This window comes from Oncorhynchus masou, chromosome 12 (genome assembly GCF_036934945.1).
Source record: "Oncorhynchus masou masou isolate Uvic2021 chromosome 12, UVic_Omas_1.1, whole genome shotgun sequence".
NCBI lineage: Eukaryota > Metazoa > Chordata > Actinopteri > Salmoniformes > Salmonidae > Oncorhynchus > Oncorhynchus masou.
The window spans coordinates 65582570-65607203 of record NC_088223.1 but is presented as its reverse complement, the minus strand read 5'-3'; the positions used below and the strand labels follow the sequence as shown (position 1 = coordinate 65607203).

At 41.4% G+C, this 24634-nt stretch overlaps 1 protein-coding gene across 2 annotated transcripts in view; it reads right to left on the bottom strand.

The window, feature by feature from the left end:
- LOC135550683 (protein EURL homolog) overlaps positions 1–15170 on the bottom strand; it is a 64962-nt gene extending 49792 nt beyond the window's left edge. The window contains exons 1-3 of one of the 2 annotated variants that reach the window (XM_064981708.1): positions 15055–15170; positions 13275–13573; positions 8145–8278 (exon numbers count right to left, since the gene is read on the bottom strand). In XM_064981708.1, coding sequence (XP_064837780.1) covers positions 8145–8271 — 127 coding nt within the window. In that variant the 5' untranslated portion in view covers positions 8272–8278; positions 13275–13573; positions 15055–15170. The remainder of the gene's footprint in view (positions 1–8144; positions 8279–13274; positions 13574–15054) is intronic. The other variant, XM_064981707.1, reaches the window with a different exon arrangement.
- Between the last annotated feature and the right edge of the window lie 9464 nt (positions 15171–24634).

The following is a 24634-nucleotide window of genomic DNA, read 5'->3' as shown; positions in this document are numbered from 1 at the left end:
TGTGCAACCAGAGGGAAATAAATGACCACCTTTACTCCACAAAGACGAGTACAAAGCTCTCCATCACCCTCCATTTGGCAAATCTGATCATAATTCTATCCTCCTTATTCTTGCTTACAAGCAAAAACTAAAGCAGGAAGCACCAGTGACTCGGTCAATAAAAAAAGTGGTCAGATGAAGCAAATGCAGGACTGTTTTGGTAGCAGACTGGAAAATGTTCCCGGGATTCATCTGATGGCATTGAGTACACCACATCAGTCACTGGCTTCATCAATAAGTGCATCGATGACGTCGTCCCCACAGTGACTGTACGTACATGCAGTACCCCAAACAGAAGCCATCGATTATAGGCAACATCTGCACTGAGCTAAAGGGTAGAGCTGCCGCTTTCAAGGAGGGTGACTAACCCAAACGCTTATAAGAAATCCCGCTATGCCCTCCGACGAACCATTAAAAACAGGCAAAGCGTCAACACAGGACTAAGATCGAATCGTACTACACCGGCTCCGACGCTCATCGGATGTGGCAGGGCGTGCAAGCTATTACAGACTACAAAGGGAAGCACAGCCGCGAGCTGCCCAGTGACGAGCGAACAAGACAAGCTAGATTACTTCTATGCTCGCTTTGAGGCAAGTAACACTGAAACATGCATGAGAGCATCAGCCGTTCCGGACAACTGTGTGATCACGCTCTCCGTAGCCGATGTAAGTAAGCCCTTTAAAACAGGTCAACATTCACAAGGACGTCGGGCCAGACGGATTACCAAGACGTATGCTCAAAGCATGCGCTGACCAACAGGCAAGTGTCTACACTGACATTTTCAACTTGTCCCTGACTGAGTGTGTAATACCAACATGTTTCAAGTAGACCACCATAGTCCATGTCCAAGAACACTAAGGTAACCTGCGTAAATGACTACAGACCCATAGCATTCACATCTGTAACCATGAAATGTTTAAGGCTGGTCATGGCTCACAACACCATTATCCCAGAAACCCGAGACCCACCCTAATTTGCATACCAGCCTAACAGATCCACAGATGTTGCAATCTCTATTGCACTCCACACTGACCTTTCACATCTGGACAAAAGGAACACTGATGCTATTCATTGACTACAGCTCAGCATTCAACATCATAGTGCCCTCAAAGCTTATCACTAAGCTAAGGACCCTGGGACTAAACTCCCTCTGCAACTGGATCCTGGACTTCCCAATGGACCAGTAAGGGTAGGCAACAACACATCTGCCACGCTGATCCTAAACACGGGGACCCCTCAAGGGTGCGTGCTCTGTACCCTCCTGTACTCCCTGTTGAATGATGACTGCACAGCCAGGCATGACTCCAAACACCATCATTAAGTTTGCCAATGACAACAGTGATAACCGACAACGATGACACAGCCTATAGGGAGGTTAGAGACCTGACCGTGTGGTGCAAGGACAACAACCTCTCCCTCAACGTGATCAAGACAAAGGAGATGATTGAGGACCGAGCACGCCCCAATTCTCATAAACAGGGCTGTAGTGGAGCAGGTTGAAAGCTTCAAGTTCCTTGTTGTCCAAATCATCAACAAACTAACATGGTCCAAGCACACTAATACAGTTGTGAAGAGGGCACAACAAAGCCTATTACCTCTCAGGAGACTGAAAAGATTTGGTATGGGTCCTCAGATTATCAAAAAAGGTTCAACGGGTACACTATTGAGAGCTATTAAACCTGACTGGTTGCATCACTGCCTGGTATGGCAACCGCTCAGCCTCCGACCGCAAGGCACAACAAAGAGTAGTGCGTACAGCCCAGTACATCACTGGGGCCAAGCTTCCTGCCATCTAGGACCTCTATACCAGGACATGTCAGAGGAAGGCACTAAAAAAAATAAGGTCAAAGACTCCAACACCACCCTAGTCATAGACTGTTCTCTCAGCTTCCGCACAGCAAGCGGTACTGAAGCACCAAGTCTAGGTCCAAAATACTTCACAGCTTCTACCCCCAAGCCATAAGACTCCTGATCATCTAATCAAATGGCTACACAGACTATTTGCATTACCCCCCCCCCCACTACTCTTTATTATCTATGCATAGTAACAACTCGACCAACATGTACATGTTACCTCAAATACCTCGACTAACCGGTGCCCCCCCCGCACATTGACTCTAAAAGTACACCCTGTATATAGCCTCGCTATTGTTATTTTACTGCTGCTCTTTAATTATTTGTTACTTTTATTTCTTATTTTGGGGGGGTAATTTTCTTAAAACTGCATTGTTGGTTAAGGGCTTGTAAGCAAGCATTTTCACTGTAAGGTCTACCTGCACCTGTTGTATTCAGCGCATGTGACAAATACAATTTCATATGATAGTAAGACGTAATGTGGTATACTGCTCGAATTAATTTAACATTCTGAGAGTCTTTTATCCAAAATATCAGAGAAAAAAAATGTTGCTGCCAAATTCTCTAAAACAACGTTGAAGGTGGCTAAATGTAGAGAAATGAACATTCAATTCTCTGGCAACAGCTCTGGTGGACATTCCTGCAGAAGCATGTCAACTGTACGCTCCCTCCAAACTTGAGACAACTGTGGCATTGTGTTGTGTGACAAATCTGCACATTTAAGAGTGGACTTATTGTCCCCAGGACAAGGTGCATCTGTGTAATGATCATGCCATTTAATCAACTTCTTCATATGCCACACCTGTAAGGTGGATGGATTATCTTGGCAAAGAATAAATGCTCACTAACAGGGATGTAAACAAATGTGCACAACATTTTAGACAAAAGCTTTATGCGTATGGAAATAAGTAATCTCGTGAAACATGGGACCAACACTTCACATGTTGCGTTTATATTTTTATTCAGTATAAATAGCCAAGAAACACGAGGACAAAGTCTCACTTTAGTAGACTTGAGTAAATTAGACCAGTTTATGCCTGTACTCATTGCATTTAAAACAAATCTTTCAGCACTTCACTCAGTGCTCACAGCCCTCCAGACAGGCAGTATTGCTGCGCAAGGTGGGATACGTTAACGTTATGATTAAGATTTTTGTGGATTACCAGATATAAAACAAAATTGCAGAAATACTTTGAAAAACAGCATGTATTTTTCTATAAATCACAACTTGCACTGGTGCCCATACTTGAGTTATGAAACGCTTGCCATGAGTGTGACCAGTCGCCAACGTGGCTGGTGAATTAGACATTCTTACAGGCTGACTACACCGCTCGCGTCACGTGTGCAAGTGTTGCAAAATAATTTTAGAAATCTATATTATTCAATTATTGTGTGCGCGTCTGCATTGCTAAAATAGAAGTCAGTTCTATTTGTGACACAGATCGCGCTGCAAGTCTTGCCTCTCCCATCTCCTCGTTGGTTTATAGAAGCAGGTACCCACATGTCATCTCTTCTTTGGTTATACCCACGTGGGTGACTGAAAGACGAACTAGGTCAGTGGGGGTAATGCAACAAATTTATGAAAAGTTGCCAATCGCAAAATAAAGTTGAGAGAAGAAAAAGCCTAGAAGGAGGATAGATGACTAGAAATGATTCGGTTGACCGTTTTGTGTGGATTAATCGTAGTAGAGGACCTTGTGCATTTCAGGTAAAATAACTGATTAACCAATCATTGATGGAGTCATGCGAGACAGAGTATAAACAGGGAAAACCTCCTGGCTTTCGGGTTCCTACTAACCCAATGCCCCCCAGGCCTGTGTCCCGCTCACCATCACAGATCCACTAGATGTAAATCCCAGCTACAGCAGCAACAGTAGACAGGGGCAGAGCACCACAGCTAGAATAGAGTACAGGGCAAGGTACTGCAACATGAAGCTCCTTTAACAAACACAATCAGCCATCACTAAGAATAGGTCCCAATTAACTGAACCATGTTTGACCAGGTCTCATAAGGATCTTTTTCAAGTAGAGCACTATGTAGGGAACCAGGTGCCATTTGGGATGAAGCCAGAGAATACCACACAGAGTCCAACTTAGACTGAGGTTCAGGACATACAACACAGAGAGACGCAAGTCAAAAGCTCATAAAAGAAGGGGAAGACAATGTGAGGGGAAACTAGGAAGAGTAAACCAAACATCTCAAACAAACAAACAGCCCAAATAATTCCATTCCAAGAAACCACCTAGATACTGACAGTGTAAGCCTGGGGAAGCAGAGAAGGACTGGGGAGAGAGAGCAAGAACAGTGGTTGGAAATATAAAACAGAGGATTAGAATGCTTTTTCCTGTGCGTCATTGTGGGAGAAGTCAGCGGGGCAGAAGGACTTGTGTCATGGCAATATTTATATCTCAGGACAAATTAGCACGCTAGCTAAATTGCCGTAAATATTTAATGCTTTTCGACCTGTCCCCAAATTCACGTAATTGGTTCAGAGTTTGTTTTGATATTTTAACCTGCGTGTTGTGATCGCGTTTGGTGTGGGGGGACAAAATACATTAACGCACGAAGGCACACAGGTGCAGCCGGTTTGGATCCCATTTTAGGGAGTGAACGTTATTTATAATAAAGGCTTACGTGGAGAAAATCTGATCTCTGAAATTAAATGGATGGCCCTCCCTACACCATCCCTGAATGCTTTATAAAAAAAAGGAGAACACACAAATTGGACAGACTAGAACTTTAGATATGCAGGTTTAGAAACGGTTCATCCAGTAAGCATTACATGGCAACACAGGAATTTTTACAGGGCCAGAAGGTTGTGGATTCACAGACCACCATGAACAAGAGTAAGGGTGAAAAGATAGCCTTCATAGTAAAAGTATTGCCTACATCTACCATAGTATTTTCAGGTCTGAGAAGAAAAAAAGCAGCCTTTTATAAACATTTCATGCAAGTCTACGTAATTCTACATAGAGATTTTTTAAATACCACACAAATTACCAAAATTACAGGCTAAGAATGGACATAGGTCTGTGTTCATCTTATCATATTTCTCCAATGCCAAATCAGTGTGTTGTTTGCAATGAAACTGTACCTGTTGAACAATAATTCAATCTGAGAAGTCATTAGGAATCTGAACATGGTACTTTCAAAAGTTTGGCCAACCTTTCCACCCCAGACAGAGTAGGCCTACCGACACAGAAAAATGGAAGCTTTAATTGTTGGCTACTCTCTTCCGTGGCTAAACCCAACAAGGTCACACGTGTTTTCTTAAAAGCTGTCTGGGTTTAAACATTTTCTATAGTACATTAAGTGAATAGCTTAATCAATTGAGTGACAGAATTAGATTACTACCCAAGAAAAGTCCATGTTTGTCTCCTCGTCTATTGAAGGTTGTAGCTCAGTCTCGGAGTCTTTGACAGGTATTTTACAGCTTGCTTCTAGCATAAAGCATAACAGACCAAAGCACTGCTATATATCACTACATCAAATCAGATCCAGTGGCCTAGTTACAGTTGATTTTTTTTAATTAAAAAAGGTCTTAAATGTATAGCAAGACGTGAAAATGGCTGTTTAGCAATGATCAACAACCAACTTCAAAGAGCTTTTAGAATTTAAAAAAGAAACATGTGCAAAAAGAGGCTTATCCAGAAAGATATACAGCTGTTATAGCTGCCAAAAGGTCATTCTAACATTTACTGAAATCAGGTTGTGAATACTGACGTAAATGAGATCTGCATTTAATTCTCTCTACATTTGCTAATATTCCAAAAAACATGTTTTCACTTTGTCATTATGGAGTATTGTGTGTAGATGAGTAAGGGGAAAAAAGCAATTTAATCCATTTTGAATTCAGGTGGTAACACACCAAAATGTGGAATAAGCCAAGGGGTATGAATACTTTCTGAAGGCTCTGTATAGCCTAGCAATTAACCAAATCTAAAACACTGACAACTATTTAAATCAATTACATGACCCTCCCCTGGACGAGGTCAAAAATAATAAACCCTTCCATTGACTGAAATTTTAAAACAATGACCCTCCCCCATTTCCTCCAGGTAACCCTTATATACATTTCGATACACCCCTTACCCGCAAATGCCAAAATAAACCCGTATATGGAAGGTGGCGGGTGTTAATTTTAGACCCTGGTGGAACCCTAATAAATAAGCCATATCACTCTGCCTTTTGCGGCAGGGTAGGCACTTTGTTGATTCTTGATGTTCTGTTGGAAGAACTGTTTACAGTGCATTTGGAAAGTATTCAGAACCCTTCCCTTTCCACATTGTTACGTTAGTCTTATTCTAAAATGGATTAAAAATGAATGACAACGCAAAAACAGTTCTGAAAATATTGCTGATTTACTCAAAATAAAAGAACAAATACCTTATTTACTTAAGTATTTAGACAGTTGACACGTTATTGCAAAAACCAAGCCATGAGGTCGAAGGAATTGTCAGTAGAGCTCTGAGACAGGATTGTGTCGAGGCACAGATCTGGGGAAGGGTACCAAAACAAGTCCGCAGCATCGAAGGTCCCCAAGAACACAGTGGCTTCCATCATCCTTAAATGGAATAAGTTTGGAACCACCAAGACTCATCCTAGAGCTGGCTGCCCAGCCAAACTGAGAAATCGGGAGATAAGGGCCTTGGTCAGGGAGGTGACCAAGAACCCGATGGTCACTCTGACAGAGCTCCAGAGTTCCTCTATGGAGATGGGAGAACCTTCCAGAAGGAAAACCCATCTCTGTCAGAGATGACAAGAGCTTGAGTAGATCAGCAGAGAAGAACGGGAAAAACTCCACAAATACAGGTGTGCCAAGCTTATAGCGTCCTACCCAAGAAGACTCAAGGCTGTAATCGCTGCCAAAAGTGCATCAACAAAGTACTGAGTAAAGGGTCTGAATACTTAAGTAAATGTGATTTCAGGTTATTATTTTTAATCAATTAGCAAAAGTGTCTAGAAACCTGTTTTTGCTTTGTCATTATGGGGTATTGTGTGTTGATTTGACTATTTATTGTTGACTATTTATTCAATTTTAGAATAAGGCTGTAACTTAACATTTGGAAAGAGTCAAGGGGTCTGAATACTTTCCGAATGCACTGTATCCATTTCTACTTTTGTATCTAAAATATTCATTTTAACATGCATTGGTTAAAAGACCGGTCACAAATGAAATTAAGCAATATACCCCATTACTTCTTACTAGTAATACATTTATTGTTTTAGAAAAACCGAAAGCATGGTCATCCGTTTATTGGTTTTATTTTTGTTGTGCAATTATGGGAAAACTATTTTGGCTTGTAAAAACATCTCAGTGGATGGTAGATTATCATTTCTTTCTACCTACCTGCCACAGTGGCTGGTGGACCAAAAAAAAGTGAATATCAAACCCTGCTAAGCCTCATTCATATTCCAATTGTGCTGCGCCGGAAGTCATTCATTTCAATGGGGACAACCCGCACCAGAGTGGCATTGCAGTGCCCCCTTGCGTCCAAGGCTCTGTTGCGGGACGCATACTTTGCATCATCTTCAGTCCGACCAGAGTCCGTCAATAGAACAGGAAGGTAGAAAAACCACAGAACAAATATGTAGTTTTCCACAATGGCTTTATAGGATAGCTAGCAACTTGTAAACAATGATCCAAATAAGTACTATTTTAATAGTAATGTTGAATAATACATTGGCTGTTAAGTCATTTATATGACTGTAGCCTCCCATTTTAATTCCGAAAATGTTCTTGATGGTATTCATGACATTTGTTTATGATGATAATTATTAAGCATTGGGTTAGCTGGCTACATTCAACCTAGCTATCTGCTCTGTGTAAACTAGCTGGACTTGATAGGAAGTACGAAAAAAAGTAAATAAAATAAACATGTTTTAATATCACCTGAAACAATACTTTTAAGACAGGAGAAACATAATTTAAATATTTTGCATATTTCTTCCAAAAATAAATGCGACCTCTGAAGAGAGACCCTTCCATCTTGCGTTATGACACACTACACCTGTCCGACCAGTAGCGGAGCAAGACTATGTTTAAAGGACGTATGACCAACGGAATTCAATTAATTTTTGAACAAGGCGTTACTGTGCTGTTGTGTGCTATCCTGCCACTGACTACATTTTTTATCAAGTAACACCAGTACTGTTCAAGGCCACTGTTCTTCCCAGGCAGCAGATGGCTAATAAGAGTTGAATGAAAAATGTGATAGCTGATATCCTCCCCCCTACTTCACTCGCTCACCTTCGATGCTGAGCTCAAAGCAGACGTGGCAGAAGGACATGGTCCCCATGTCGGTCTCTAGCTTGCAGACACTGCAGATGTTGTCGTCGTTTAGGTCGATGTTGACAAACTGCTCCTCTTTGTCCATACTATCTCTGAGAGGGAGAAACAAAAAACACAGAGATAAGAGGACATGAAAGCAAATGAGACTAGCACAACTTCCATTAACCTCTAAGAGTTCTCCCTCATTCTTGAACAGAGAAACTCTTTCAAGTTTACATCTTGGCTTGTACTAGTCAGACGGAATGGAAAATTTTCTGATGTAAATTGCTCATCATGAATGGGACTGTCATTACCATGCTGAGAGGTACAGTTTGTTCAAGGCAGTGCACTCAAAGCATGTCTGATGAAATATCAAACAGCGCAGAAGATAGAGATCACCCTTTTTGAGAGAGGGATGACCTGATTTTTAAAATGATGGAACACCTTTTAAAAAGCTTATGAAAAAGCCATGTAAACGAGGACCCAACAGTGATCTCACAGAGAACAGAAACTGTGTCTGGTGACCCATGTTTACTCTCGGTAAATTAACTTACCCAGGCTTACATACAGTGGGGAGAACAAGTATTTGATAACCTGCAAAATTGGCAGTGTTTCCTTCCTTCCTACAAAGCATGTAGAGGTCTGTCATTTTTATCATAGGTACACTTCAACTGTGTGACAGAATCTAAAACAAAAATCCAGAAAAATCACATATGATTTAAGTAATTAATTTGCATTTTATTGCATGACATAAGTATTTGATAAATCAGAAAAGCAGAACTTAATATTTGGTACAGAAACCTGTTTGCAATTACAGAGATCATACATTTCCTGTAGTTCTTGAGCAGGTTTGCACACACTGCAGCAGGGATTTTGGCCCACTCCTCCATACAGACCTTCTCCAGATCCTTCAGGTTTCGGGACTATCAGCTCCCTCCAAAGATTTTCAATTGGGTTCAGGTCTGGAGACTGGCTAGGCCGCTCCAGGACCTTGAGATGCTTCTTACGAAGCCACTCTTAGTTGCCCTGGCTGTGTGTTTCAGATCGTTGTCATGCTGGAAGACCCAGCCACGACCCATCTTCAATGCTCTTACTGAGGGAAGGAGGTTGTTGGCCAAGATCTCACGATGCATGGCCCCATCCATCCTCCCCTCAATACGGTGCAGATGTCCTGTCCCCTTTGCAGAAAAGCATCCCCAAAGAATGATGTTTACACCTCCATGCTTCACGGTTGGTTTGGTGTTCTTGGGGTTGTACTCATCCTTCTTCCTCCAAACACAGCGAGTGGAGTTTAGACCAAAAAGCTCTATTTTTGTCTCATCAGACCACATGACCTTCTCCCATTCCTCCTCTGGATCATCCAGATGGTCATTGGCAAACTTCAGACGGGCCTGGACATGCACTGGCTTGAGCAGGGGGACCTTGCGTGCGCTGCATGATTTTAATCCATGACAGCGTAGTGTGTTACTAATGGTTTTCTTTGAGACTGTGGTCCCAGCTCTCTTCAGGTCATTGACCAGGTCCTGCCATGTAGTTCTGGGCTGATCCCTCACCTTCCTCATGATCGTTGATGTCCCACGAGGTGAGATCTTGCATGGAGCCCCAGACCCAGGGTGATTGACCGTCATCTTGAACTTATTCCATGTTCTAATAATTGCGCCAACAGTTGTTGCCTTCTCACCAAGCTGCTTGCCTATTGTCCTGTAGCCCATCCCAGCCTTGTGCAGGTCTACAATTATATCCCCGATGTCCTTACACAGCTCTCTGGTCTTGGCCATTGTGGAGAGGTTCGAGTCTGTCTGATTGAGTGTGTGGACAGGTGTCTTTTATACAGGTAACGAGTTCAAACAGGTGCAGTTAATACAGGTAATGAGTGGAGAACAGGAGGGATTCTTAAAGAATAACTAGCAGGTCTGTGAGAGCCGGAATTCTTACTGGTTGGTAGGTGATTCAATACTTGTGTCTTGCATATTAATTACTTAATCATACAATGTGATTGTCTGGATTTTTGTTTTAGATTCCATCTCACAGTTGAAGTGTACCTATGATAAAAATGACAGACCTCTACATGCTTTGTAAATAGGAAAACCTGCAAAATCGGCAGTGTATCAAATCCTTGTTCTCCCCACTGTAGGTGACCATTTTGGAATTTGACAACCAAGCAGGTAATTTCATTACAACTTGAAAATAATTGTCTCTCTCTCCCCCAGGACCCTTTTCTTCCTTGCGTTTATCTAAAGAATTACATAACTGCACAATGAGATTAAAATGAATGAGTAGGTGCACATAAAGGTTCCCATTATTTTATACTGTTCCTAAATATAGCCTGTGTTACTATAGTGACATTTGAAAACAACTCCCAGTAAAAGCACAAATAAAAATAAAATATGCGCAATATGACAAACCAAGTGGAAAGACAACCATTTTTTTTTTTTTATCCAAGGCCCCTGTAGGCGGCCTTTTGGTATGCTTTCATTGTAAATAAGAATTAGTTCTTAACTGACTTGCCTAGTTAAATAAAACAAGACAGGAGAGCATAAAGCTAGATAGCTAATGTTGTCAAAATACTTTAGGTACTTAAAAAAAAAACATTGTTTACGAAGTATGTGACAGATAACAGGTTTAGACTTAACAATGAAATGCTTACTTATGGGCCCTTCCCAACATTGCAGAGAAAGAAGAGAGAAATAATAATGAATACACTCACCAAATCAGGAGTTTCGCAGAACAACTATCGTCATTACTGCCGTTACGATATGTACTTACAATGAAAACAATTACATTGTTTTGACCAAGTGCGATGCGCGAAATCCAATAAAATCAGTCATCTAGCAGTAGTACAGTCTCCCAAAAGAGAGATCGTATTTTCAGTTAGACCCTTTTGTGTAGCAGCAGTAATGACAAAAAAATAACTCTATTATGCTACATATGCAGATATTACAGTAACAGCACATTAAGTGTTTTAGACAGAATACTGCAATACTAAGTCTTTTTTACTAATACTGTGCCCGTCAAGAGAGAGATCTGCTTGACTGGCTGGCAGAGTGTGTACCCATGGGAGAGAATGAGAGATTTGGTAAGTGAGTTTTTTTGTATGCATGTGTCAGAGAAAGTAAGAAAGAGGCCTAGGCTAGATGTTAGGGCATTGTGTTACCAGGTCACCTGCTCATAATTGACTATTAAAATGGGATACATTGATTGTTAATAATTGTAATTCTTGTGCTAAATGGTCAATTGTTTATGCAGTTCAGTCAACTATACTGAAGAAAAATAAAGGCAACATGTAAAAGTGTTGGTCCCATGTTTCATGATCTGAAACAAAAATGTCTGGGATATTTGTTTTCATTTGTACAAAAATAGTATTTCAAAAACAAAAACAAACTTGGCGCACAAATTAGGTTACATCCCTGTTAGTGAGCATCTTTCGCCAAGACAATCCATCCACCTGACAGGTGTGGCATATCAAGAAGCTGATTAAAGAGCATGATTATAACACAGATGCACCCTGTGCTGGGGACAATAAAAGGCCACTCTAAAATGTGCAGTTGTCACAATGCCACAGATGTCTCATGTGTAGAGAGCATGCAATTGGAATGTCAACCAGAGCTGTTGCCAGAGAAATCAATGTTCATTTCTCGACCAATGTTGTTTTAAAGAATTTGGCAGTACATCTAACCGGCCTCGCAACCGCATACCACGTGTAACCACGCCAGCCCAGGACCTCCACATCCGGCTTCTTCACCTGCGGGACTGTCTGAGACAAGCCACCGGACAGGTGATGAAACGGTGGGTTTACACAAATTTCTGCACAGTCAGAAACGGTCTCAGGAAAGCGCATCTGCGTGCTCGTCGTCCTCACCAGGGTCTTGATTTGACTGCAGTTCGGTTTTGTAACGGACCGCAGTGGGCAAATGCTCACCTTTGATGGCCACTGGCATGCTGGAGATGTGTGCTCTTCACGGATTAATCCCGGTTTCAAGTGTACTGGGCAAATGCCGTGTATGGCATTGTGTGGGCGAGAGGTTTGCTGATGTCAATGTTGTAAACAGAGTGTCCCATGATGGCGGTGGGGTTATAGTATGGTCAGGCATAAGCGACAAACACAACTGCATTTTAGCGATGGCAATTTCAATGCAGATAGCGTGACGAGATCCGGAGGCCAATTGTCATGCCATTCATCCACCACCATCACCTCATATTTCAGCATGATAATGTCACAAGGATCTGTACACAATACCAAGAAGCTGAAAATGTCCCAGTTCTTCCATGGCCTACATACTCACCAGACATCACCCATTGAACATGTTTGGGATTCCCCCACCAATATCCAGCAACTTCGCACAGCCATTGAAGAGAAATAGACACCATTACACAGGCCAAAATCAACAGCCTGATCAACTCTATGTGAAGGAGACATGTCTCACTGCAGGAGGTAAATGGTGCTCCCACCAGATACTGACTGAGTTTCTGATACACTCACCTACCTTTCTGGGGTTTTTTAAGCTGTATTCCCAGTCATGTGTCATCCATTGATTAGGAACTAAAGAATTTATTTGAATTGCATTTTAGATTTTAGATATGTCTATATTCAATGTTAATGTAAATTCATCCCATCTTTTTCCAGGTCCTGTGGTGTCTATATTAATCACACAATACGCACACACACGTACTACCTCACACACACACACCAACTCAAACTTTGTGCTGTTAAAAAATAAAATAAAAAAGTTGTCTTCCTTAAAAGGTGTAAGAGCAGAAGCTTTTAAAATGTTTCCAATTGAAGTGAACGTTGCAATTCACCAGCTAATTAACATAATTCATAAAAACAATTATATTAATCATTTGGTATTGCTTTATTAAATAGTTACCTCCCAGGTCTGCATAAAACATCAATATATGTTAACAATATGACCACCCTTCTATAAATGAATGACCTTGACGTGTGGAATTTGACATGCTGTACATACTAATTAGCATATTACGCATTTAATTTACATGAAGTAGTAAAAGTTTAATTTTATATCATAAGTTGTTTCAAACTCTGTTTGCATAAAGCATAAAGATTTGTTCATGCTTTATGCAAACCCTACCTTAACATTTCACACGTACCAACAAACAGGTGTGATCAATCAGAGTTCCTCTGTCCAGTGTCCGTTTTGTTTTATTGGCCAGTCTGAGATATGGCTTTTTCTTTGCAACTCTGCCTAGAAGTCCAGCATCCCGGAGTCGCTTCTTCACTGTTGACAGTGAGACTGGTGTTTTGTGGATACTATTTAATGAAGCTGCCATTTGAAGACTTGTGAGGCGTTCGTTTCTCAAAATAAACACTAATGTACTTGTCCTCTTGCTCAGTTGTGCACCAGGGCCTCCCACTCTTTCTATTCTGGTTAGAGCCAGTTTGCGCTATTCTGTGAAGGGAATAGTACGAGATCTTCAGTTTCTCGGCAATTTCTCGTATGGAATAGCCTTCATTTCCCAGAACAAGAATAGACTGACAAGTTCCAGAAGAAAGTTCTTTGGTTCTGGCCATTTTGAGCCTGTAATCAAACCCACAAATGCTGATGCGCCAGATACTCAACTAGTCTAAGGCCAGTTTTATGCTCCTTTTTTTGAAAAAAGGTTTTCTAATGATCAATTAGCCTTTTAAAAATCATAAACTTGGATTAGCTAACACAACGTGCCATTGGAACACAGGAGTGATGGTTGCTGATAATGGGCCTCGTAGGCCTATGTTGATATTTCCTAAAAAAGGCATTTCCAGCTACAATAGTCATTTACAACAAAACATTTCTACAGTGCATTTCTGATCAATCTGATGTTATTTGAATGGACAAAAAAAATTGCTTTTCTTTCAAAAACATGGACATTTCTAAGTGACCCCAAACTTTTGAATGGTAGTGTATGTTTGTTCTTAGATCATCAACACAGCACTAAATATAAGCAAGTGCAAGCAAATGAGGTGTGACATGTTAGGCCTAATCGTTCAACACTTTAAAAAATTTAATTAATGCCAAAATATCAAGCAAAACAGGCAACATTTTGTTTTTTTAGCTAAACAGGTAGAGATTAAAGCAGGTGGGGCTCTACCTGCCCTGAATGACAGATCGCCACTGTTTGGTGCCATTATTTACTAGAGATTAACATTGAAAAAGATTGCGGACTGGTCAATCATATCATTAGATATCCTCATCATAAAGTGTTCTGTGATCCTGAGAAGATTCTCTATAACATGGAATACAGTATTCCAAGTATAACACCAAATCCACAGTTTAATTTGGAACCTTAACACCCTACTGGATAATTATGTGGATGTATTTGAAGTCTAAATTAAACCTTAGGTGTGGCAATAATAATATGGCAATAATTGTACATTTTCTTGCAACAGCCTTCAGTGAATTTGTTGCCACCTAATGCCCATGGCAGGGACAACTAGAAAACAATCGCTGTTCCCTAACTGATGTTTTTTTTAATGTGTGAGTAACGTTAGTTAGCTAGGTTTAATACTTGGAGGAAATGACAGTAACATCTTCACAACATATATTTGAAAAAAACATGAAAAATCGGAAGTTAGCCGAATTTACGACTAGCTAGCTAACACATACAACTAGCTAGTTTGCTAGCTACATTGGCATGCATCTGAAATGAGTGGCTAACTAGTTAACTAAACGACTGACATTATGCTAGCTTGCTGCTAGCAAAACCTATAACACCTGCTGCTAGCTAGCCAACATACGCTTGCTATCCAACGTTACGTTAATCGTGACCCGTTACCTGGTCGTCAAGATTAATCATTTCCAGCAGGAGCCCAAAAAAATGATAGCTACTAATACTATCTAAACGATAAAACAGGGTAATGACATATGATGTATTTCTTATGTCTGACATTTACCTTGTAGCTAGCTAATCCTTTGTCAAACCGTCAAGGGAATTCACGGGTGTTTGAGTTCCCTTCACCTCGGTCCTCGAGCGCCTGTGGGGCAGTAGATTATTGTTGATGGTGGCTTGCAGACTAGCACATTTCTTTGAGCAGAGGGGAAACCCACCCACCTTTCGGGAACGAACCACTTGTAAATCAGGGGGTGGGTTATTATATCAATATAAATTCAATACAAATCGTTCTTCATATATAATAAATTACACACTTTTGAAACAAAGCATAACATCTATATCGACGTGTTATCTCGAATCATCATTATTCGAGCTCTAGATTCCCCCTTTAAATGAATTTGTCATCATTTAACCCCGTACACTTTGGTATGGGTATATTGAAGAAACATCAACAAAACAGTGGAACACATGGAAGAGTTGGAACATCATGTATGATCAAAAATAATTATATAGGGTGCGAGAGCAAGTGTCCACATACACATGTAGTGTATTTAGCCTGTTGGAAACTAGAACCCACTACTATATGCACAGTTCGGACGTGATCAGATTAATCTCTAGAAAAACTGCGCATTAAACTCAGGGGGAAAAAAAAACAGAATAATTTAACCGATGTCTGTCGTCAATTAGTTACTAACTTGTTTATAATGATCTGTTAATCGCTAAGCACTATTGGTTCAAGAAAGTTTGTGCCATTATGTCAACTCCTGTGGTCAGTTCCCACTGGGCACAAACAGGTTGAATCAACGTTGTTTCAACGTAAATTGACCTGGAATCTACATGGAAAATACATTTCATTTGCAAAAATGCATCAATTACAGTATGCTGTTGTTTTGAGGGTTAAATTTTAACCACAGGATTACGTCATCGTGGTAAACAATTTAACCTAGACACACCTTGTATAAAATATTTTTAATTACCTCAATAGATCATAAATGAGAGAATGTCCACAACAGTTCTGGAGTTCTCAAATTGAACGGTTTATTGACCCAGAACTCACACAGGCTACTGTCTGGCCGTAACCTACGCCAAATCAATCTGATAACAATAACAGCTATCCCGCTGGCCACCAACAACGCCTGACACGGAAGCATTTCAGGCATTCCATTGATTGGCAGAGAGCAGGGTGATTGGCATGCTGGATGCAGAGAAACCCCTGAGTAACTGGTAAACGTCCCCTGATAACCACACAACAGAACGTCAGAACACATCATTTTGTAACTTTGCCAAGAAGCATTTAACTGCAGGGCACTCCCACATCATATAAAAGGAAGGTGTCTACTTGATTTAGGGAACACAGTGAACACTTGGGAGTTGGGGCCGATTTCATTGTAAAATGTTTCATTGGTGTTAATTACACTCTGTGAATTGATAAATTGATGGTTTGGATTACGGGATGACAAGGCCATATTTTCGATATTATGTTGCAGTTAAAGCGTGGTTCAGATTCAATTAGATCTGTAGACCATACTTTTTTTAATGGCTAGCTCAGAATATGACCTTTCCAAAAGTTAATATATTATAGAGATCAGTCCTTTCGGGCGACCAGATCATTTATTTATAAATCCCATCATTGGATGTTTGGTAGTAGGGTTTCCCAAAGTACTCCATAGCTGACCTAAATTGTGTATAGAAAAAAGTTTCCTGGTAATGTGTAGGTATCTTTCAAATCTTGGAATGTTATCAAACACTTACTGTCCATGATATCGGTAAGGGTACGGATTCAACATGTGGACCATTGGGGGGTGAAAAGGGCCATCCCCCAGAGGCCACTTTGATTCCCAGTTACATTGTTTATAAATATAAATTGTGTGAGAAAATTGTGTGAGCAATAATAGGAGCAAAGTGTAACTTACTAACATTGTTTAAGGCATATATCAGTGAAGACCACCTCTTCCAGGGCAATAGGAGACACCTTATTTTTCTCTATACTCAGCCAGGGGGCAAAATAATCATGTCTAAACCAATTTAGGATGGGACGAAATGCTAGAGCCTGGAAATACAATGTAAAGTTTGGTACAGATAGTCCTCCTACACCTTTATCTGGAATCATTTACTTTGCCATATAATTGTTGAAACGCGTGATGAATTTGATCCCAATAGCCAGAAGGGGGAGCCATGGGAAGCACTGAACGCAGGGACAATATATTCATTTTGACAATAGATATTCTGCCGGTTAAAGCAACTGGGATATTATTCCATCAACTGAGGTCGGGTTGAATTGATTTCAGCATTCTGTTAAAGGTTCTGGCAATTGTTTTATCTAGAGAAGGAAATATATCTACTCCCAAATATTTAAAATGGGAAACGATGGGGATTCCATAAGTAGAGATGGAGTCCTCCATTGGGGTCTTGAGAGGCAGTAGGGCTGATTTGGTTAGATACATTTTCTAACTTGAGATGAAACTGAATTTATTGATGATCTTCAATGCGTTTGGGAGCGATTGCGATACATTGTCTAGATATCGTAAAATATAATTTGCATATAATGATATGAAATTATCTGTAGATTTGAGAGAAATTGGTGTTATTTCTTTCAATGTATTAATTGTCTGGGCCAAATGTTCCATGGATAATAAGAATAGCAGAGGCCAGACTGGATCTCCTTGTCTGCTGCGTCTAGTGATTCTGAATGGAGCAGAGCTGATATTGCCTGTTACAAGTATGGCTGAGGGATTGACATACAGTATTTTAATCATATGAATGAAATTGAAGCCAATTCCCATATGTTCCAAGATCAGACTAGAGATATGTCCATTGTAGTCAGTCTATCAAAAGCGTTTTCTGCATCAAGAGATAATACAGCCCAAGAAGCTGTTGTTTCTGATGAAGTGTCTAAGATACACAATATATACACAAGTATGTGGACATATCCCTTCAAATTAGTGGATTCGGCTATTTCATCCACACCTATTGATGACAGGTGTATAAAATCGAGCACACAGCCATGCAATCTCCATACACAAACATTGTCAGTAGAATGGACTTACTGAAGAGCTCAGTGACTTTCAACGTGGCACCGTCACAGGATACCACTTTTCCAATAAGTCCATTTCTGCCCTGCTAGAGCTGCCCCGGTCAACTGTAAGTGCTTTATTGTGAAGTGGAAACGTCTAGGAGCAACAACGGCTCAGCCGCGAAGTGATAGGCTACACAAGCTCACAACAGGACCACCAAGTGCTGAAGCACATAGTGCGTAAAAATGTACTGTCCTCGGATGCAACATTCACTACTGAGTTCCAAACTGCCTTTAGAAGCAACATCAGCACAAGAACTGCTCTTCTTATCCATGGCCGAGCAGCCGAACACATGCCTAAGATCACCATGAGTAATGCCAAGCATCAGCTGGAGTGGTGTAAAGCTCACTTCCAGTGGACTCTGGAGCAATGGAAACACATTCTCTTGAGTGATGAATCATGCTTCACCATCTGGCAGTCCAAAGAACAAATCTGGGTTTGGGGGATGCCAAGAGAAGGCTAACTGCCACAATGCATAGTGCCAACTATAAAGTTCAGTGGAGGAGGAATAATGGTCAGCATGACATTGCCCCCGTGCACAAAACAAGATCTGTCCAGAAATGTGTTGTCGAGATCAGTGTGGAAGAACTTGACTGGCCTACACAGAGTCCTGACCTCAACCCCATCGGAAACCTTTGGGATGAATTGGAACGCCGACTTCAAGCCAGGCCTAATCACCCAACATCAGCGCCCGACCTCACTAATGGTCTTGTGGCTGAATGGAAGCAAGTCCCTGCAGCAATGTTCCAACTAGTGGAAGGCCTTCCCAGAAGAGTGGAGGCTATTATAGCAGCAAAGGTGGACCAACTCCATATTAATTCCCATGATTTGGAATGAGACATTCAATGAGCAGGTGTCCGCATACTTTTGGTCATACAGTGTTTGTAATTGTCAACGGAGGTTATCCGAGGATAAATGCTTTTAACCAAACTCGCTTTGGTCCATGTGGGTCAATTTGGGTAAGTTAGTCTCGAGACGAGAGGGCAACATTTCGGAACATTTTTATATTTGTGTTTTTCAAAGATAGGGGGCAATAGTGAGAACATTAGGTGGAGCCAAATTAGTGCTGTGTTCACGTCTCCCAAATTGAACCTTTGTGAACGGCTCTATGAATCATTTAGAGCAATATGGACCTCATTTATTCAAACATTATAAACAGGAGGAATATAATCCTACCCAGGTGATCTATGCCCTTTTGAGTTAATTGAGATAGATTTGGGCTTCCAGCAAGGTAGCTTCCTCTGTTGAGAGAACTTAATAATTTTAGAAAGGACAGTCTGGGTTGGTGTGGATTTACAATCCATAATGCATGTTTCTCCCACTCCCGCTGGGAAAACATCTCCATTTATGACCCTACAATGACATGCAATTACACTTGTATCAGCCCCCAGCACTGCTGGGAAATACTGGAAGACAAAGAGCTGCATAACATAAGTAGTATATAAAAGAGGGCCTTGTGTTCCATTATGGAGTGGTGCTGTGAATTTCTGATCTCCTTGACAAGCAGTGATTATATCTCTGGCCTCCTCTGTTAGGCCTCCCACTACACCTTGGCCTCCTCTGTTAGGCCTCCCACTATACCCTGGCCTCCTCTGTTAGGCCTCCCACTTTACCCTGGCCTCCTCTGTTAGACCTCCCACTATACACTGGCCTCCTCTGTTAGGCCTCCCACTATACCCTGGCCTCCTCTGTTAGGCCTCCCACTATACCCTGGCCTCCTCTATTAGGCCTCCCACTATACCCTGGCCTCCTCTATTAGGCCTCCCACTATACCCTGGCTTCCTGTTAGGTCTCCTACTATACCCTGGCCTCTGTTAGGCCTCCTACTATACCCTGGCCTCTGTTAGGCCTCCCACTATACCCTGGCCTCCTCTGTTAGGCCTCCCACTATACCCTGGCCTCTGTTAGGCCTCCTACTATACCCTGCCACTGGTGATCTCCGTTCATCCTGACCATGAAGCCATGACAATATTTATGACGTACTACACCTCATCAGGGCTATTATGGTCACATTACCACACAGCGGTATCAATGTCATTAGCCCCCATGAGGTGGCGTATATAATGGGAATTACTACAGGAGCGTCGTCTGAATGTATTCCTAAGCATTTGACTAATTGACTCAAGTCTAATGGCAAAACACATGGAACTTCATATGCAGAGATCCACTGCAGTTCAATGATTGAATGTGGCTTAATGGTTCATCAGGTCCACAGAGACGTGTTTTTCCAGTAGAAAACTGTTTACAACATATTGTTCCTCTAAAACAATGCAACCTATGCTGATTCACTGCAGCCTGCAACTGTATATATTTCAGGGCATGTTGACAACGGTCATTAAAACGTGACATGCACCAGCTTGTTCTAGTGTTTCATCTTATGCCTGCATCATGGAAACACACAGCACCTCCAATTTGGCACCAGAATAAAGAGCCATTTTTCTGAATGATTCTGCTTGATCAAAACAGATCTGTGCTATCCCCATTAAAATCTAATAAAATCAGATTGATGTTGAATTGCTTGTTCAGTAGCTATCCCCTTTACCTATATAATAGGGACTAAAACATAAACAGTTGTAGATTCAGAGAACGGGTGTAATCGGGTAGGTTTTCAACCATAACAAATGTACCATTATGCTAATGTTCTCTCTATAAATAATATATGAAGACAAACATGGTGGCAGGGTAGCCTCGTGGTTGGAGTGTTAGTGTTGGACTAGTAACCGAAAGGTTGCAAGTTCAAATCCTTGAGCTGACAAGGTACAAATCTGTCGTTCTGCCCCTGAACAGGCAGTTAATCCACTGTTCCTAGGCCGTCATTAAAAATATGAATTTCTTCTTAACTGACTTGCCTCGTTAAATAAAAGGTTAATAAAATGTTTTTTTTTAACATGGACAGCACATTTTAAAGATAGGGTAACAGTGCCCCCTCGTGGTCAGAAAGTGCTACAGGTACACAATCTGAACAAAGTCTGTTATGACCTCAATAACGTGGGGTAAACTGGACATTTTGATTTTCTTCTCAATAGGCCTATTAGGGGGTAAGGGAAAAGACTAGTCATGTAACCAGCTCACCAAATGGATCTCATTCACTATGAAGAAGCACTTGGTTTGGAAGAGGATTAACAACTCAAATGACTTATGCAGACATACAGTGCCTTTGGAAATTATTCTGCCCCCATGACTTTTTCCACATTGTGTTACTTTACAGCCTTATTCTAAAATGGATCAAATAAACAATAATCCTCAGCAATCTACACACAGTGCAAGTCCCTGAATGTCCTTGAGTGGCCCAGCCAGAGCTCAAACATCTCTGTAGAGACCTGAAAATAGCTGTGCAGCGACGCTCCCCATTCAACCTGAAAGAGCTTGAGAGGATCTGCAGAGAGGAATGGGAGAAACTCCCCAAATAGAGGTGTGCCAAGCTTGTAGCGTCATACCCAAGAAGACTCGAGGCTGTAATAGCTGTCAAAGACGTTTCAACAAAGTACTGAGTAAAGGGTCTGAATATTTATGTAAATGTGATATTTCCATTTTTAATTTTTAATACACATTCAAAAATGTTTACATTTAAAAATAAAAATAAATGTTATTATAGGGTAGTGTGTAGATTGATGAGGGACAAAAAAAACAGATTCAATCCATTTTTAAATAAGGCTGTAACGTAACAAAATGTGGATCAAGTCAAGGAGTCTAAATACTTTCCAAATGCTCTGTACATCAAATGTGGGCATACAACTACAGAAGCAAAATATTGTACTATTTTAGTCTGTAAATAACGTTAAACTTATTGAAAATATGTACATCAATAATAAGATACACAGTAACATGTTTGTTTATCCACCTCGGGAAAGAAATAACCACGTTTATCTTTTCAATTCACTGGACATGAACCCCCATCTCTCTCTGCCTCTCAACTCTGTCAATTAGTAACTTTTCATGAGTTCAACACAGTGCTTTAAGCATCTACATATTCAGCCATTAAATCTACAGGAATTCAACATCACTGCCTCAGTGCACCCACACTGTAACCCCAAGGCGATCTCTAGTCTACAGGTTGCTGCTTGTTCACAACCAGAGACACCAGCTCAGATCTGGTTGGACGAGTTCTGTCAGGCTAAAAAAGCTTTCAGTGATCATGTGATCGTTTTAGCTCTGAGAAGCCAGCTTGTGAGTTTGTAAAGATGTTAGGCTACTGTTATGTTAACGCTGTTTAAATGGATTGCTTCCCGAAATCACTCTTTATTTGGTATATTTTAATTCAGAAGCAGTTCAGTCTACTGTATATCAGCAATGTTAGTACGAATAACAATCTTAAGTGTAACAAACTGACTAGAGTTTGTATCGGTATTTATTATGGATCCCCATTATCTGATGCCAAGGCACCAAGGTCCAGCAGAATTAAGGTAGTTCTACAATTCAGAAAACATCACAATACATTCACAGATTTCATCAGAGTTATGTCTAATGATATTACAAATACGGGGCTTGCGTCACTTCAGCCGTTTGACTCAGTGAAGTGTTTGGGGATGGGTCTCCTGCCATTGAGGCATGACTCCTCACAAAAAGGCCCTGTTGTAGCATCCAGATGAGCACAACCTGTACTAGCGTCTTCCAGGGAGGAAGTCCTGACAGGAAAAGGCCAGGTTAGCCAAATGACTACACAGAGAGGGCAGACAATAACTGTCGTTTCCAATTAAATACAGTATAGTTATTCACCTTAGGATGGATCAGACTATTATTAGAAATGATGATTCATAATGAAAAACATTTAGTCCTACAATATCAAAAGATCAATAGAACTTGGTTTCCACAGGAATAATAGCAGACAGAATGTTCAGAAATCATTTGAGTCACAAAAAAACTAAATAGTGAATCTACTCACTCCATTTAAAAAACAAACATTTTTAACTTTTATCTAGACAAGTCAGTGAAGAACAAATTTTTATTTTCAATGACTGCCTAGGAACAGGTGTTCAGGGGCAGAACAACAGATTTCTACCTTGTCAGCTCAGGGATTCGGTCTTGCAACCTTTCGGTTACTAGTCCAATGCTCTAACCACTAGGCTACCTGCCACCTTCAAATTAATTTGTTTTTCCCTTCATCAGAATAATGGACCTCCAGGTGAGACCTAGCTATCTCTTGAACCTAATTCGTAATAATTCAAGTGAAAGTAACTTGCTTGGTAACAAAAAATGTGCTGCAAATTCAGGGAGAAACTTTGTTGGCATTCCATATTCGTCACGGTCTAGTATTTAACATGAGACAAATGAGCTCCTCAGCCATGCTGGACACCACTATCATGCAGATGCAGGCTCCATACATGTGGACTCAGCAGACCAAGGGGATCTGGCTCCACAGTCCTCCCTAGGTGTACTACCCACAGACAGGGACAGGGAGGACCTAGGGTCAACCTGGCCACCGATCTCATTCTGGCCCCCAGGCCCAGCAGGTGTCTGTGCAGTACATGCGCAGTGCTACTTACTGGCTGCCTCAGCACCAGCTACACCAAGACCAGCATGCCGCACAGTGGCCTGAGTCCTATAGGATGGCCTAATAGGCTGGGGTCCCCTGGTCCTACACAGGAGGATCCACAGATGCTAGGATGTATCCTATTTTCTCCACAGAGCCCCAACAAGCCCCCACTGGCCTCAGGCTGGAGCAGGTCCCTTCCAGGTAGACTCCAGCAGCCCTCTGTCACAGCTTCAGAGCCATAGCCTCAGAGCTGCAAAAGTCTCCCAGGGCCCTCTGACCCAGGTCACCGGCCCCAGCAGGGGTTAGGGGACATTTCCCTGCCTGCAGTCACCTCCCTAGAAGAGGCTAAGAAGATCTTCCAGTGAGCTGGAGGCTGAACCCAGCCAGCAGGCTGGGGCTGAGTGTTCCGGTGCCACAGGGGATGTTGTCCAGCCCATAAAAGTTCAGGCAGGAGTCAGTTTCCCTCCACTCTGGATCACTCCCTGGACCAGGAGGACCTAGAGGCCTGCATGCAACGACTGCTGGAGGCCCAGGGATCAGAAGGAACATTTTCTGCACATTAACATAATATGAATAATCTTGACACAATCAAAAGATGAAGTAGAGATGAGCATCACTAAGAGGGAGAAATGTTTCAAAGCAGTGTTTGTTATTCCCATGAGAGATTTAAAGAGTCAAATACATTTAAATAATGTTCTCTACTTACGTTTTCATCAAACACTATAAGGGTGGGCACAGTGCAAGTAGAGGGAGTGTACTTGAATAACAAGCTACTGTGTACAGTATGTAGAAAGTGTACAGTGAAGGAATGACATGATAATCGAGGGAAGATTGAGTAATGGCAGCACATGATCTTCCTCACCACTAAGGATCACTTGGCAACAGGTGAGATAGACACACACACAAAACAAGGCCTCTAATTACACAAAATTCACCAATCAAATTTGTGGGACTCCGCAAACATGAGCTGTAAAAACAGGGCAATTACAAGGCTCACCAGGGCTCAGCTCAGGAGGGCTTCAGACACGGGATACGACTCCTCAAGAGGACCAGCCCTGCAAGCGTCAACAATGGCATGTTGGTTAAGGAGAGTG